Source organism: Bos indicus, chromosome 22 (assembly GCF_029378745.1).
Source record: "Bos indicus isolate NIAB-ARS_2022 breed Sahiwal x Tharparkar chromosome 22, NIAB-ARS_B.indTharparkar_mat_pri_1.0, whole genome shotgun sequence".
In the NCBI taxonomy this organism is placed as follows: domain Eukaryota; kingdom Metazoa; phylum Chordata; class Mammalia; order Artiodactyla; family Bovidae; genus Bos; species Bos indicus.
The window spans coordinates 27,286,615-27,301,422 of record NC_091781.1 but is presented as its reverse complement, the minus strand read 5'-3'; the positions used below and the strand labels follow the sequence as shown (position 1 = coordinate 27,301,422).

The window sequence follows — 14,808 nt, the reverse complement described above, 5'->3', positions numbered from 1 at the left end:
TTTTCAAAAAAAAAGTACCAAAGCTCCTACCAAGTAAAGTTCATAAGATTTATACATTTTTCCAAAGGGAGGATTTGACTCTGTATTAGCTGAAACTTCCTAATGGAATCCTGCTTAAATTCACTGTTATATTGCTATCTTGCTTCAGTGCTTACAAAATCAGGAATCAATTTCCTGAAGTCCACAGATTGGGGGGAAAAAAGTCTAAATCCGAGGCATGTGCATTGTTAGTAAACAGTATATTCTAATGCTGTATGTGTGATCTCTGGCATGTCATAAACAAACATATATACATGGTATGTGATACACACAAAAGCCAACAAATAATATTTAGTCATTGGGAGAGGAAGTGTCTTTTAGTCTTATTGGTTTCAAGAGAAAGCTGGATTTGGGGGCCATAAGCACAAATGCATGCACAGGTCCTTTATGGGCTTCCCTGGTAGCTCAGTGGTAAAGAATCCTTCCTCCATTGCAGGAGACATGGGTTCAATCCCTGGTCTGGGAAGATCCCCTGGAAAAGGAAATGAAAAGCCATTCCAGTATTCTTGCCTGGGAAATCCCATGGACAGAGGAAACTGGCATGCTATATAGTCCATGGGGTCAAAAAAGAGTTGGATATGACTTAGCAACTTAAACAACAACAGGTCCTTCATATTCCTTTAGTGCTACATCACAAACAAAGAGGAAGCAGGTTCAGATGTCTGAACAGACAAGACCATGTTGCTAGTATTTAAAATGGAGAATAGCTTATTTTTCATTATATTTATTTTGTCATTGTTATTTATTATTTTTTAACATCCAATGATATTGGTTTCCTTACACAGGAAGTTAGTTTTCATTTTCTTTAAGTTTATTTAAGTAAAAAGAGAAGTTAGTTAGTTTTTAAGAAAAAATACTAGGTACACATTAGTAGAGAAGGCCTACAGAAATGGCAAAAATTGAGAAAGCGGATCATCTAAAATGAGAAGCCTTGCACTGATATATATATATGGATCCTGAGTCTTAGAGTGGTTGCTTATATAATTAAATTGTACCTATAAAAACTCTAGAATTTTCAAATTAGGTATTTGAAGCAGGAATATTCATTTTATCTACAGACTCTGAAATATTCTGACTCATACTCTTTCTATGCTTGTTTTATTCACATTTCCTTTTTACTTCCTGAGGACACACTTAATTGGCTTCCTTAAATCCAGGCAATTAATTTTGGCTCAACTTACACGGATGAGCTTTCCATTTGGACATGTGAACACTCAAGTGAAAAACTGATTTCACCATTTAATTTCATTGTTTTCTCAAGGGGAGAATCTGGGCATGTGACAGAGGCCAGGCCAATCGAGGTTTTCTCCCTACTGGCCACAATTTGGCTCTGAGTGCAGGAATCAGGAAGGAGTTGCCCAATTTCCCAGCATGTTGAGTTGATAGAAATGGGCTTGGAGGTGCTTACTGGAAATTCTGTTACTCTGAAGAGGGTATCTGGTGAGAATGATGCCACCATGGAACAGAGCCAAGAGATAGTCTTGTTGGTTTAATAAATACGTATAGGGCACCAACTATGATTACTTAGACAGTAATGATAGAGCAATGATCAAAACAGGGAAAATCTCTGCCCTGCAGGAGTCTGCCCTTCAGTCAAGGAAGACTGCTGAAACAATAAAATAAATATGAACATGCCACAGTATGTATGATGGCTCTAAGCATGATGGGCAGGAATAAAGCAGCAAGGAAGATGAGGGAAGGCTGGGAGATGAGGTGCAGTGCTTTTAAATATGGCAGTCAGGGGGCACTGAGGTGACATGTGAGCCTGGGGGAGGGTGCCACATGGGCATCTAGAGGAAGAGCTTTCCCAGTAGAGGAAAAAGCAAATGCAGTGGCCCTGAAAGGAAAGTGGAATGAGTCAGGTGGAAGATAGCAGGAAGCAAGTCTAAGTAGGATTTGAAGTTGGATTATACAGGCCTTGTCCAATGTTTTAAGGATTTAGCATTCATCTGGAGTGGGATGGGAAGTGACTGGAAGGATCAGAGCAGAGAATTGACACCATCACTCCCACTCTGGCTGAGGGAGGCAAAGGCAGCTGGGCTGAATGACCAGGGCCACTGCTCTGATCCCTGTGAGGGCTGTACCAGTGGGTACCAGGGCGGCTGCAGTGAATGCCTTAAGAAGTGGTGGATTCTTGTAGAAGTCAGGTTTTGGATCAGGTGTAGGGTATAAGAGAAAGAGAAAAGTTGAGAGTGATCCCCACCCAAACTTTGTGCCTGAGCAAATGAGATAATGGGATTGAATTCACCAAGATGGGGGAATACTGTAGAAGGGCCAGGTTTGAAATGGGGTAAATAATTTAAATAATTTAGCTTTAGAAATGGGTTTCCCTGGTAGCTCAGTTGGTAAAGAATTTTGCCTGCAATGCAGGAGACCCTGGTTTAACTCCTGGGTCAGGAAGTTCCCCTGGAGAAGGGATAGGCTATCCATTCCAGTATTCTTGGGCTTCCCTGGTGGCTTAGATGATAAAGAATCTCCCTGCAACGTGGGAAACCTGGGTTTGATCCCTGGGTTGGGAAGATTACCTGGAGAAGGGAACAGCTACCCACTCCAGTATTCTTGCCTGGAGAATTTCATGGACAGAGGAGCCTGGCGGGCTACAATCCATGGAGTCACAAAGAGTCAGATATGACTGAGAGTCAATTTGAGATAATGGATGATTCTCAAGGATGCAAAGAGCTGAATCTACCCACAATGAAAGCCAGAATTAACACCTGAATTTTCAGTCATACAAAGCAGAATATGTGGCCTCCACATTCTTTCTTGCAATCTCCAAACATAAACTTCTTAATATACATGTCTCCTTTCAGAAGCCACATCATTTCATCATTTATATGCCATCTGAAATTTTTCCTCATCAGCACCTTTAGATAAAAGTTGTTCTTAAGAGTTAGCTCTCTTTGGGTTTCCAGTTAAAAAAAAACCCATCTTATTTAAAGATGCTAATTAGTGTTTAACTTAGAAATGCTTTAAAAAATACAAGTATTTGGATATCAGAAATAAAGTGCTTAATGGAAGCTACACGTGCAGTACTTGAGAATCCTCGTATTATTTACATTAATCAAAAATATCACCCAAGATCTGTATGAATATAAAGCCTTGCATACAGAATTCCCTGATTACAAGTACATGGAACTTGCACATTCTAAGCAAGATGGTGAAGGACTCCAGACATTTTGGAGTTTTGAATTCATCATGTTCAGTACTTCACACTTATGGGCTTCTTTAGATTTCATTCATCCATCTAGTCACCCACTCAATATTTAACGAGCGACCCTCAGAGCCATGCTGGGCACTGGGGCTGGGTAAACAAGACACAGAAGGACTCTTTCCCCATAAAGTTTACAATCCAGAGGAGAAGACAGATAGAAAGAAAGGACTCAAAGATGCTATTTTCATTCTTTATGCCTGACGCATGACAATAATTCTTATAATGATAATCACAAAAGCCTTATCAAAGTTCTTAACTAGAATTTCAAGCTAATACCACATTAAAGGTTAGGATGACTATTAAGAGCTGTCAGAAAAACTTTTAAAAGATTTTGTTATTTTGATAAATTTGAAAAATTATTACCATAAAATTTCAAAATTAACAATGATCTTTATATACAATCTTTGAATAGTTATGGGATTTTAATTATCTCTATGAATTTCCCACTCAGCATAAGAAAACTTTCTTTAATAACACTGACAGCCCCACAGAGAAATTCCAGTTAATGGCAGTAGGAATGTATCATTTTCAGGCAGATATTATTCAATTGCTGGAAGTTCTATCACGCTCCAGCTCCATGAGCACAGAAGTTCTGTCTATCTCTGATCACCTTACCTGGTTCCTAAACACAAAGTAAAGTCCCGATAAATATTGGTGCTATGTATGACATGAACATTCTAATTATATGGTTGAAAGAAAAGATAGTACAGTGATTAAGACTAATTTGTATGGCTCTCTGGCTACTTTGTGATCTCATGGAGTTATATAACCTCTCATATAATTATAAATATAGTTATATGATGTTTCAGCAAACTCGTCTCCAAAGTGTGAGACTACTAATAATTTCCAAGTCATGGTGTTGCTGTGAGTATTAAGAATCAATACATGAAACACACTTAGAACAGTGACTGGAAATTGCTCTCTAAATTGCTAGTCATTAAAATCATCATCATCATCATTATTGTAACCTGCAAATTTCTACTTTAGATGGGGTATTTATAAGCTATCTTTAAATTTCAAAGGGGTTGTGCTTCCTTTTAAAATTTTATTTCACTCACTGTGCATTACCATGATATTCCTATTGATTTATAATCAATCTCTTCTGTCTAACCAATTCACGAAACTCTTCACTGATTCCATGATGATGTCACACTGTCTTTTACAATCATAATTTCTTAGTGAGTAATCACATCAATTATTAAGTCAGATGAAAGAACCAGATAAATCTGTTTGCATATATTTGTGCAATCAGAAATTTTGATTAATACTGTGCCTTTGAATATATAAATAATGATGTGTATTTAAATCTTACTAATTCACAAGTGTTATTGGGAATACCAAACATACTTAGTGAGAAGTTCTAAATGCAGAATATTTTTACCTTGTTGTCACACCTATATGTTCCATGGTCTAAACCCCAACCATGTGCTATAAATAAGAGATTGGGTCAGGCTTCTCCTAATAATTAGTGAAGGACAATTACTTATCACATTAGATGGCTGCTTGTAAATACATGCTGCTTAAAGGGATTAAAGTGTTTTATTGCTAAACTTATACTCCAAACTCTCTTTTTTATAGATAATATTGATACAAAAGTAACCATATGGACTTTCCTAATCAAATTAACACTGGTTAAAAAAAAAATCCAAAGTAGTAGAATTATGTTGTTTGTTTTTCACTTTTTGGTCACACTGTATGGCATGCAGGATCTTAGTTTCCTGACCCAGGACTGAACCCGTGGCTCTCTGTAGTGGGACTATCTTAACTGCTGGACCACCAGGGAAATCTCTAGAATTATCTTTATATATATGTTTTAACTTAGATCTTCCCTGGTGGCTCAGATGGTAAGGAATCTGCCTGCATGTGGGAGATCCCTGGGTCAGGAAGATCCTCTGGAGAAGGGCATGGCACTCCAGTATTCTTGAATGGAGAATACCATGGACACATAAGCCTGGTGGGCTATAGTCCACGGGGTCCCAAAAGAGTCAGACAAGACTGAGTGACTAACATATGTTTTAATTTACCCACAACACTAGCCAATACAATTAAATTTTATACTATCTTTGTTCTTAGCCCTTTTAGCCAGCCAATGAAAATCTGGGAATTATATATAGAAATAGGATTAAATGAAATTGGCGATCAAGCAAAATAACTATTTCATTCCCATATACAGAAAGTTTAAAAACATTTTTACTGAGTTAATTTTGGGAATAAACTTAGAAGAAAAAATTGTTTTCTGCAAGTCAAAGTGATACATCATTATGGTAAAATTAAATTAATCCCTTCATGCCTCACATTCCTCACCTTTAAAAAAGAAAGAAAAATGACACCTATCTTAATGTGGTAGGTCTGAAGTGTAGATGTGGAAATACATGTCAAACAAGTGGACATAAAATGTTCTCAGTCGCTGTGATGATGACAATGTGACTCGAGTGGCTGCATTGCATACAGTGACTACATAGATACTGGCTGCTATCAGTTTCGTGGAAATATATGTGAACAGCAATCAGACTGCAAATCACTGATTTTCTTGTAGCCTAACTTGCTGCTGCTGCTGCTGCTAAGTCGCTTTAGCTGTGTCCGACTCTGTGCGACCCTAGAGACGGCAGCCCACCAGGCTCCCCCATCCCTGGGATTCTGCAGGCAAGAACACTGAGTAGGTTGCCATTTCCACCTCCATGCATGAAAGTGAAAAGTGAAAGTGAAGTCACTCAGTTGCGTCCAACTCTTAGCGACCCCATGGACTTCAGCTTTCCAGGCTCCTCCATCCATGAGATTTTCCAGGCAAGAGTACTGGAGTGGGGTCCCATTGCCTTCTTCGGTAGCCTAACTTAAAGCCAGGTTAATGTATAGCTCATAACTGGTGTTTGTGAATGCATCTGTGAATACAGTTACCAAAGACTCAGCTTTGAAGAAATCACTGACTGACATCTCTGGTCAGATTTCTAAATATATCAATATATTCATGTGGACCAACATCTTTGATGGTAACCTTTTATTGTACACTTCCCTCTTTGCAATAATGTAGGAAAGAAAAAAATCACTTTTGATTGTTTGGCCTAAGCTCCCTGGTGGCTTAGACGGTAAAGTGTCTGCCTGCAATGCAGGAGACCCAAGTTTGATCCCTGGGTTGGGAAGATCCCCTGGAGAAGAAAATGGCAATCTACTCCAGCACTCTTGCCTGGAAAATCCCATGGACAGAGGAGCCTGACAGGCCACAGTCCACAGAGTCACAAAGAGGCGGACACGACTGAGAGACATCACTTTAAGTTATTCATGCTTATCAAATATCCTCAAGCTTTGGAGACCTAAAAATACATGAAACAAACCAATTTGTGTGATCACATTTTTAAAAGAAAAGTGGATAGCCTTGACTGAACATCCCACACTAAGACTTTTCAAAAAGTGCACATTCATATTCACATGGAATTTTTAACCAAAGATTTAGGGGAGTCAGGAAGACATGTATGTGTGCCTCTGAGTTTGAGCTGGCTTTAAAAAATCCAGTGGGCTTATGGACTTGGGTTGTCCATCTAGAATAATAAAGAAGACTATTATTTTTAAGTGGAAAGTATGTTTTTTGCCATTTAAAACATCAGAATGTACGTACGAGTTTTCTTGGTGGTTGCATTAACTGTGGCACTAAAGGGACCGGTACCAGCGCTGTTGAAAGCCCGGACAGCCGTGTAATATGCCAGGTTGCTCTTCAAGCCACGGAGTCTGGCTGATGTCACATTTCCTGCCACTTTCAGTTTGTTTGATGAGTCCTCTTCTCCTCCATTATTCCAGTACCTCACCTGGTAGAAAGAAAACATAAAAGATGTGGAGGGTTGACAAAACAGCATCCTTACATTAAATGATTTTCACCAACACAGGCACTGTAATTTATGTACTTCATCAGTTATTCCACAGGAGTTATTAAGGACCTACTATGTGCTAGGTGGTGTGGCTCAGTGATAAAGAATCTCCCTGCGAGTACAGGAGAGGAGGGTTCAATCCCTGGGTTGGGAAGATCCCCTGTAGGAAGAAATGGCAACCCACTCCAGTACCCTTGCCAGGAAAATCCCATGGACAGAGGATCCTGGCAGGCTACAGTCCATGGGTCTTCGCAAGAAGCTGGATGTGACTTAGCATGCAGGCAGTGTGCTGGGTGCTGCTTTAGGCTCACAGAGGTGAAAGAAAAGGGACCCCAGAGGAGACAGATATTAAGTATGCAAATAAAGCATATAAATTCAAAGAGTAAGTGCTACATGCTGCTAGACCATAGCCTTATAAATGGGAAAATGAAGGGAAATCTGCATTTCTAATAGAGTGAGCTGCTCCTCTTTCTTAGACCCTAATCAACCTGGCCCAAGTTCTACTCCAGAAGGCTGACAGCTATGCTTAAACTCTAAAGGATTGTGAAGATTCCTTCTATGAGGAAACCGACTTGTCAGAGCAAAGAGGATCAAAAAGCCAGTACTGTCCACTGGCTTGTCCTACAGTGATAGCTAAGTATCACCAAGTCCCCCTGTGCAGGCAGAGCTGCTGCAGAAAACAGGAATGCAGGTAGTAGGTAAATTTATGGATATATAGAAATATTTTATTTGTATTTCATTATACTGAATTGTGTGGAGAAGGCAATGGCACTCCACTCCAGTACTCTTGCCTGGAAAATCCCATGGGCAGAGGAGCCTGGTAGGCCGCAGTCCATGGTGTCGCTAAGAGTCGGACACAACTGAGCGACTTCACTTTCACTTTCATGCATTGGAGAAGAAAATGGCAACCCACTCCAGTGTTCTTGCCTGGAGAATCCCAGGGACGGGGGAGCCTGGGGGGCTGCCATCTATGGGGTCACACAGAGTCGGACCCGACTGAAGTGACTTAGCATAGCATAGCATACTGAATTGTGTAATATGATCTGAAACTTCTTATAAATGTATATATTTACATTCACAGTATAAAAATATAAAAGTAAGTTATGAGAGTATTTGATAAATTAAAGAAATTAGGGTAGAAGAGATAACCATAATAAGACATGTTCCCCAGTGAACTCCAATTTATGCAATGAAGTTTGGCTATGTTTGGTAGACAGTTTGTACCCTTCCTAAGCAAAAAAAGAGACAAAACCAACAGCAGCAAGAAAGTTACCAAACTATTCCTCAGGTTTTCCTGTGATATGTGCCCTTTGGTCTGATTTTCATTGTTCTACTTTGACAGCAAAATATGAAAACAAGAAACCATTTCTATAATTTGAGTAAGTAAACAGTTTCTTGAGCACCATGAAAACGGCAATCAAACCCTAGCCATCAGAGTCATGAAGGCAATACAGACTTGTGGGGTCTGTGGAAAAAAGACAGGCAAGTCTCATCTTTGTAATGGAACCTCTGCTCAGCTCTGACTGATGGGGAGAAGGTGGACCCAGTGTTTTCTTTTTATAAAAGAAAGCAGAAATCCTGCTTTAAATGTCAAATTGTCCTAAGTGAAGAGTTGGCTCAATCTTTTAAAAATAATGTGTGGACAAACAAAATGTGTTTATAGGCTGCATAGGGCAAACCCATTTCAGTTCTCTGAGAAAAATACACCTAAAGCTACATTTTGCTTTGTTTTTTATTTTAAATGATCAACTATAAAATTATTTCTTTAAAAAATTAGTAGTAAAATATAAAATCTCATGTTTTCCAATAATAATCACAAAATGCCACAGTAATATTATGCTAGATATTCTCCCCATATATGTGCATGTATATATGCATGTATATTTATATATTTTTATATTTATATCAATGACCCCTTAAATTCATGTAAAATACTGGGCTCATGGATAGGTGTATGTGCATTTTTCCTGGAAAGCAGTTGTCAATATTCAGAAAAAACCTTGAAAGGAAGATGCAAGCCCAAGTGATTAGGATTAAACTTAACATGTAGTTCCTACAGCTTTAAAGCATTAGATCTACTAAAACTTGGGCTTCGAGGTAGCTCAGTTGGTAAAGAATCTGCCTGCAATGCATGAGACCCTGGTTTGATTCCCAAGTCAGGAAGTTTCCCTGGAGAAGGGATGGGCTACCTACTCCAGTATTCTTGGGCTTCCCTGGTGGCTCAGATGGGGAAGAATTGCCCTGCAATGTGGAAGACCTGGGTTTGACCCCTGGGTTGGGAAGTTCCCCTAGAGAAGGGCATTGAAACCCATTCCAGTATTCTTGCCTGGAGAATGCCCATGGACAGAGAAGACTGGCAGGCTATAGTCCACGGGGTCACAAAGAGTCGGACATGACTGAGTGACTAAGCACAGCACAGCACAGCACATACTAAAACTTGATGATAAAATTGTAGGAAAAAAAAATCCATATATCTGACACCATTTACCATTCTCAAACAAAACTACATATTATTTTTATTAGTTAGAAATAACATGCCAAATTGTCTTTTATAAAGTCACACCCAATAAACTGGGACTTCCCAGGTGGCGCAGCGGTAAAGAATCCAACTGCCAGTGCAGAAGGTGTAAGAGATGAGTTCGATCCCTGGGGTGGGAAAATCCCCTGGAGTAGGAAGCGGCAACCCACAACTGAGCACGCACACGCACACATGCAACAAATGGCTAATGGCCACTGAAAACTCATACTCTGGGTTAGCCAACAATTGCATTTGGGTTTTCCTATAATGTCTTACAGAAAAATGCAAATAAACGTTTCTTGACAGCCCTCATTCTAAATTCACCAACTGTGAGCACTAGAGGTATTGCTAGGTTTAGATGGCTCCAAACATAAAATGCTCTCCCTGCCCTTGAAAGCATTGTCTAGTTATTAACCAAGAATGACACATAATTGATAATTTTAATAAAACATTATGGGCAACCTCAAAACTTGTGGCCTGAGATATAGCATAGATTGGGGGAAAGATCACATAATTATGAGCTTTAGTAAGGGTCACTCAACAGGTGGAAGGGCAGAGGTCAGTTGAAATTAAGTAATCAATCAGGATCCTTACATACTGGCCTCTTGTTAGGCTGCAATCCTTGCACCGTTCTTCTTGTATTCAAATTACCTCAATATAAATTGCCTAAGAAATCTCTCCTTAGAAGACTGATTTAAAGAAGAGAGAAAAACAATTTTCGATTGGCATACGGATTATCTTTTATAAATCAATTCCTAAAAGGTGCTTGAAGGCTCTTAACAGCAGTTTCTGAAGCACTTGAAGCAATCTCCATGTATTAGAATGAGAGATTTATTTTTAGATCTCAGTTGCTGACAAGTATTATCAATATTTAATCATAGAGAAAATTAGTGCAAAAATTGAGCATGGTATTAGTTTGAATTGATTATATGATCTTCTCAAATAGCTTTACTTTAAAAGTTGAATAAAAATGCATATAACTAAAGCATAAAGAAATAAAGCAGTGACATATATATTTCCAAGTAATAAATCAGTTACATTTTGGTCAAAAATATGTATATGAGGATAGATACTTTTATTATATAAGTAATAAATTACTTATATTCTATAAAATTTTGTTCAACATATTTATATGAGGATAGACTATTTTTAAAGAGGGAAAAGCCAAGCATGAAAAGAGACCAAAAGTTCTACACCCGAGAGGACAGAATGTAACTCCACACTAATTTGGATTTCCTAGGCACAACCGCAATACAGGGATGAAGAAAGGAAATGGGTCCCAGGAACACAACTGTGTAAAAAGAGTTAGTGTAACACTGACAGAACATGAAGGCAGCAGCTACAAAGGATGAGCAGAGAAAGAAATACTACAAAGCTCAGGAAGAGCTCTGCCCACAAGAAACAGAGTCAGCAGACTGGACGACAGGAGACGAGCTATAACACACTTATCTGAAATGACCTTGAAAGAAGTATACTTAAAATGTTCACATTTACTAAAGAAGAGACTAAATTTATGATATGAGAAGAGGAGACAAAGAAAAAAGATGGGGCAAATCTGAAAAATATCAAGTAGGATTCCGACCCCTGAAGAATACAGTGTTAAGAAAGAAATCAGTCCTAGAACTGAGCTGAAGGCTGGAAGGTATAGAAGAATGGATAATTCCAGAACATGAAGAAAGAAACAAAAATTATGAAAGCCAAATTAAGAAACACTGAGAATAAAATGAAATGTTCCAACCAGAGTTCCGGAAGGAAAAGTCCAACAATTAAAGGCACCAATTAAAGAGAAAATGTCCTGAGAATTTTCCAGACCTGAAGAAACACAGACATTTTCATGTGGTAGCTTCACTATGAGTTCCGAGCCAGCAAAAATAAAAGGCAAAGCTACTCCAAAGAAAGAGGTGATTAAGACTGAACTGTGGCTCTCAACACTGTTTCATCACCTGAGAGGTACAGGGCACTCCTTTCATCAGTAGAGGATGACGCTGCCTTGGTTTTTGCTAGAGGGAGTGTGCCCCAGGGGTAGCAACTGCATTCCTTGGCACAGCAGATAGCAGGAAGGGAGGATGCTAAAGTAGAATCAAGCACAGGAGGCAGATTTGTCTTAGTCATCACCATAGCTCTGCCACTCAGTACAAAGCTTGTACACATCAAGTACCCAATATTGTTTAATTTGTAAATAACTTAAACACATACAGTTTACAAATCCCTCCCTCCTTCCCATCACAGAGATACAGCGGAAATATGTATCTGGCCTTTGCTGGAGTTTCCTGACACACCCCTCCCTCCAAATCCTTAGGATGTCAGAAGTGATAAGTGTCATTGTATGCCAATGATATATCTGGTGATTGTGCCTTCCTGGTTACCTTCAGGATGGAAATTGGTCATCAACCTTGTAATTACAGGGTTGGAACTTAGAGGCCCACCTCCTGACACAAGGCTGGAGGTTAATTTAATTTGGTTGCTGCTGCTGCTGCTAAGTCACTTCGGTCGTGTCTGACTCTGTGAGACCCCATAGACGGCAGCCCACCAGGCTCCCTGGTCCCTGGGATTCTCCAGGCAAGAACACTGGAGTGGGTTGCCATTTCCTTCTCCAATGCATGAAAGTGAAAAGTGAAAGTGAAGTCGCTCAGTTGTGTCCGACTCTTCGTGACCCCATGGACTTCAGCCTACCAGGCTCCTCCATCCATAGGATTTTCCAAGCAGAAGTACTGGAGTGGGCTGCCATTGCCTTCTCCATTAATTGACTCATTAGAAAAGACTCTGATGCTGTGAGGGATTAGGGGCAGGAGGAGAAGGGGACAATAGAGGATGAGATGGCTGGATGGCATCACTGACTCGATGGACGTGAGTCTGAGTGAACTCCGGGAGTTGGTGATGGACAGGGAGGCCTGGAGTGCTGCGATTCATGGGGTCGCAAAGAGTCGGACACGACTGACCAACTGAACTGAACTGAACTGAATGGTAAATGATTCAATCCTTCCTTCCTTTCAATGAAGTGCTAAGTTGCTTTAGTTGTCTCTGACTCTTTGCAACTCTGTTGACTGTAGCCTGCCAGGTTCCTCTGTTCATGGGGTTTCCCAGGCAAACTGGAGTGGGTTGCCATTTTCTCCCCCAGGGGATCTTCCCAACCCAGGGATCGAACCCACATCTCCCGTCTCCTGCACTGGCAGGCAGGTTCTTTACCCCTAGCGCTACCAAACCTCCATAAAAAACCCTAACTGACAAGGTTTGAGGGCTTCCTAGTAACTGAACATATTGAGGCGCTGGGAGAGTGGAGGGCATGGGAAGGGCATGGAAGTCCTGTGCCCCTTCTCACGAACCTCACCCTAGGCATCTCTTCTACTTAGCTGTTCCTGAGTTGTATCCTTTATGATAAATGGATAATGGTAAGCAAAGTGCTTTCCTGAGTTTTGTGAGCCATTCTAGCAAGTTCTCAAACCCAAGGAGGGGGTTGTGGTAACCCCCCTAGTTGACCAGAGGAGACCTGGACTGATGGCATCTATGTTTGTGTGTGGTGGGTACCAGTCTTGTGGGACTGAACCCTTAGCCTGTAGGAAAGTGAAAGCGTCAGTCATTCAGTCATGTCCTACTCTTTTCGATCCCATGGACTGTAGCCAGCCAGGCTCCTCTGTCCACAGAATTCTCCAGGCAAGAATATCGGAGTGGGTAGCCATTCTCTTCTCCAGGAAATCTTCCCAACCCAGTAAGCCTTGTAGTATCTGAAGCTAACTCCTCATACAGTGTCAGAATTGAATTGTATTTTGGGGCACCTAGCTGGTATCAGGGGCTTCCCTGGTGACTCAGACAGTTAACAATCTGCCTGCAATGTGGGAGACCTGGGTTCAATCTCTGGGTTGGGATGATCCCCTGGAGGAAGGCATGACAACCCACTGTAGTACTCTTGCCTGGAGAATCCCATGGACAGATGAGCCTGGTGGCTACATACAGTTCATGGGGTCGCAAAGAGTTGTACATGACTGAGTGACTAAGCACAGCATAGCTGCTGGTATCAGAGAACAGGCTGGTGTAGAGAAAAAAGAAAAACAACAACAACAACAACAACAACACATTTTTCATGTCAGAACTGTTCTGTGGATAGAACAGAGACGGATATTTTTTCTCCTTTAATTCACCAAGCTAGTTACTCAAGTCCTAATACTGTATGTGCCTATAAAACACTGGGACTCCAATTTCTTGATGAGATAATAATTTTTTCTTTAGAACCGTAACACCAGTTCACAAATCAATATATTTTGATCTGGGTAGGTAAACAGAAGCAAACTTGAGGAATGTCAGCATTTTAAATGCTATCTCTATTCCTGCAAGTAATGTGGTTATTCCGAAAACTAATGTCCTTGCAGTGAGGAGTCCTTCATATTATGGCATCACAGATTTCACTTAACCTTAAACCAAATGCAGTTTATGAAAATAATGTATTGAAAAATGGCACCTTTTTAAGCCATTAAAGTACAGGTATTGTCAGAAATGCAGTTTTAATAGACCAAAATAATTTTGTGCATACTTCTAGATTTTCAGGGAGACATATTTCCTCTTAGCTGCCAGACAAAACACATTTCGATAAATATCAGGCAGGCAAATGCATTTGATGGTGTTTAAGAAGACAAATCCAGATCTATCTTCTGCTCTTCTTTAGGGGTTCCCTGACAGCCCTTCCCTGCTTGGCACTCAGTCCCTGGGGGGCTGACTTGTGAGAACTGCATGCCAGGCTCTCTGACCCTCTCTCTGGCTTCTCACTGGATGGAGACGAGATGGAGCAGGACACTGTGGGACCCTCCAGGTACAAATCCTTTCTGTGCCCCGTATTTCTTGTTTGCAGAAGATAGTTTCATTTAACCTCCTTGACCTTCCCTGATTTCCAAAGGGCAGATTCAAATAGTTGCTTAACAGGAAAGAGAGGAAATGCAGAAACTAAGGAGAAGCAGTAAAGAACTAATAGTGCATGGAAGTGGAGTGGAGGTGCAGGGTCCTCAAGAAATATACTTAACAATACCTCTGAGTTCTTCTGCAGGAACTTAGCACCACCCTTCCCCTCACCCGGGTGAAGGAGGAGCACAAGATTCCTGGAGTACTTCCCTGTTACCTCCCCACCAACCAATTAGAAAATAGTCTGCACGTGACGAAGATAGATGAAGGTTCTGGCCCACTCCCCAAATGATTCT

At 40.5% G+C, this 14,808-nt stretch overlaps 1 protein-coding gene across 4 annotated transcripts in view; it reads right to left on the bottom strand.

Annotated features, from left to right (window-relative positions):
* CNTN3 (contactin 3) overlaps positions 1-14,808 on the bottom strand; it is a 402,840-nt gene that overhangs the window by 20,225 nt on the left and 367,807 nt on the right. For all 4 annotated transcript variants that reach the window (XM_070776321.1, XM_070776319.1, XM_070776322.1 and 1 more), the window contains one exon: positions 6,861-7,047. In XM_070776321.1, coding sequence (XP_070632422.1) covers positions 6,861-7,047 — 187 coding nt within the window. The remainder of the gene's footprint in view (positions 1-6,860; positions 7,048-14,808) is intronic.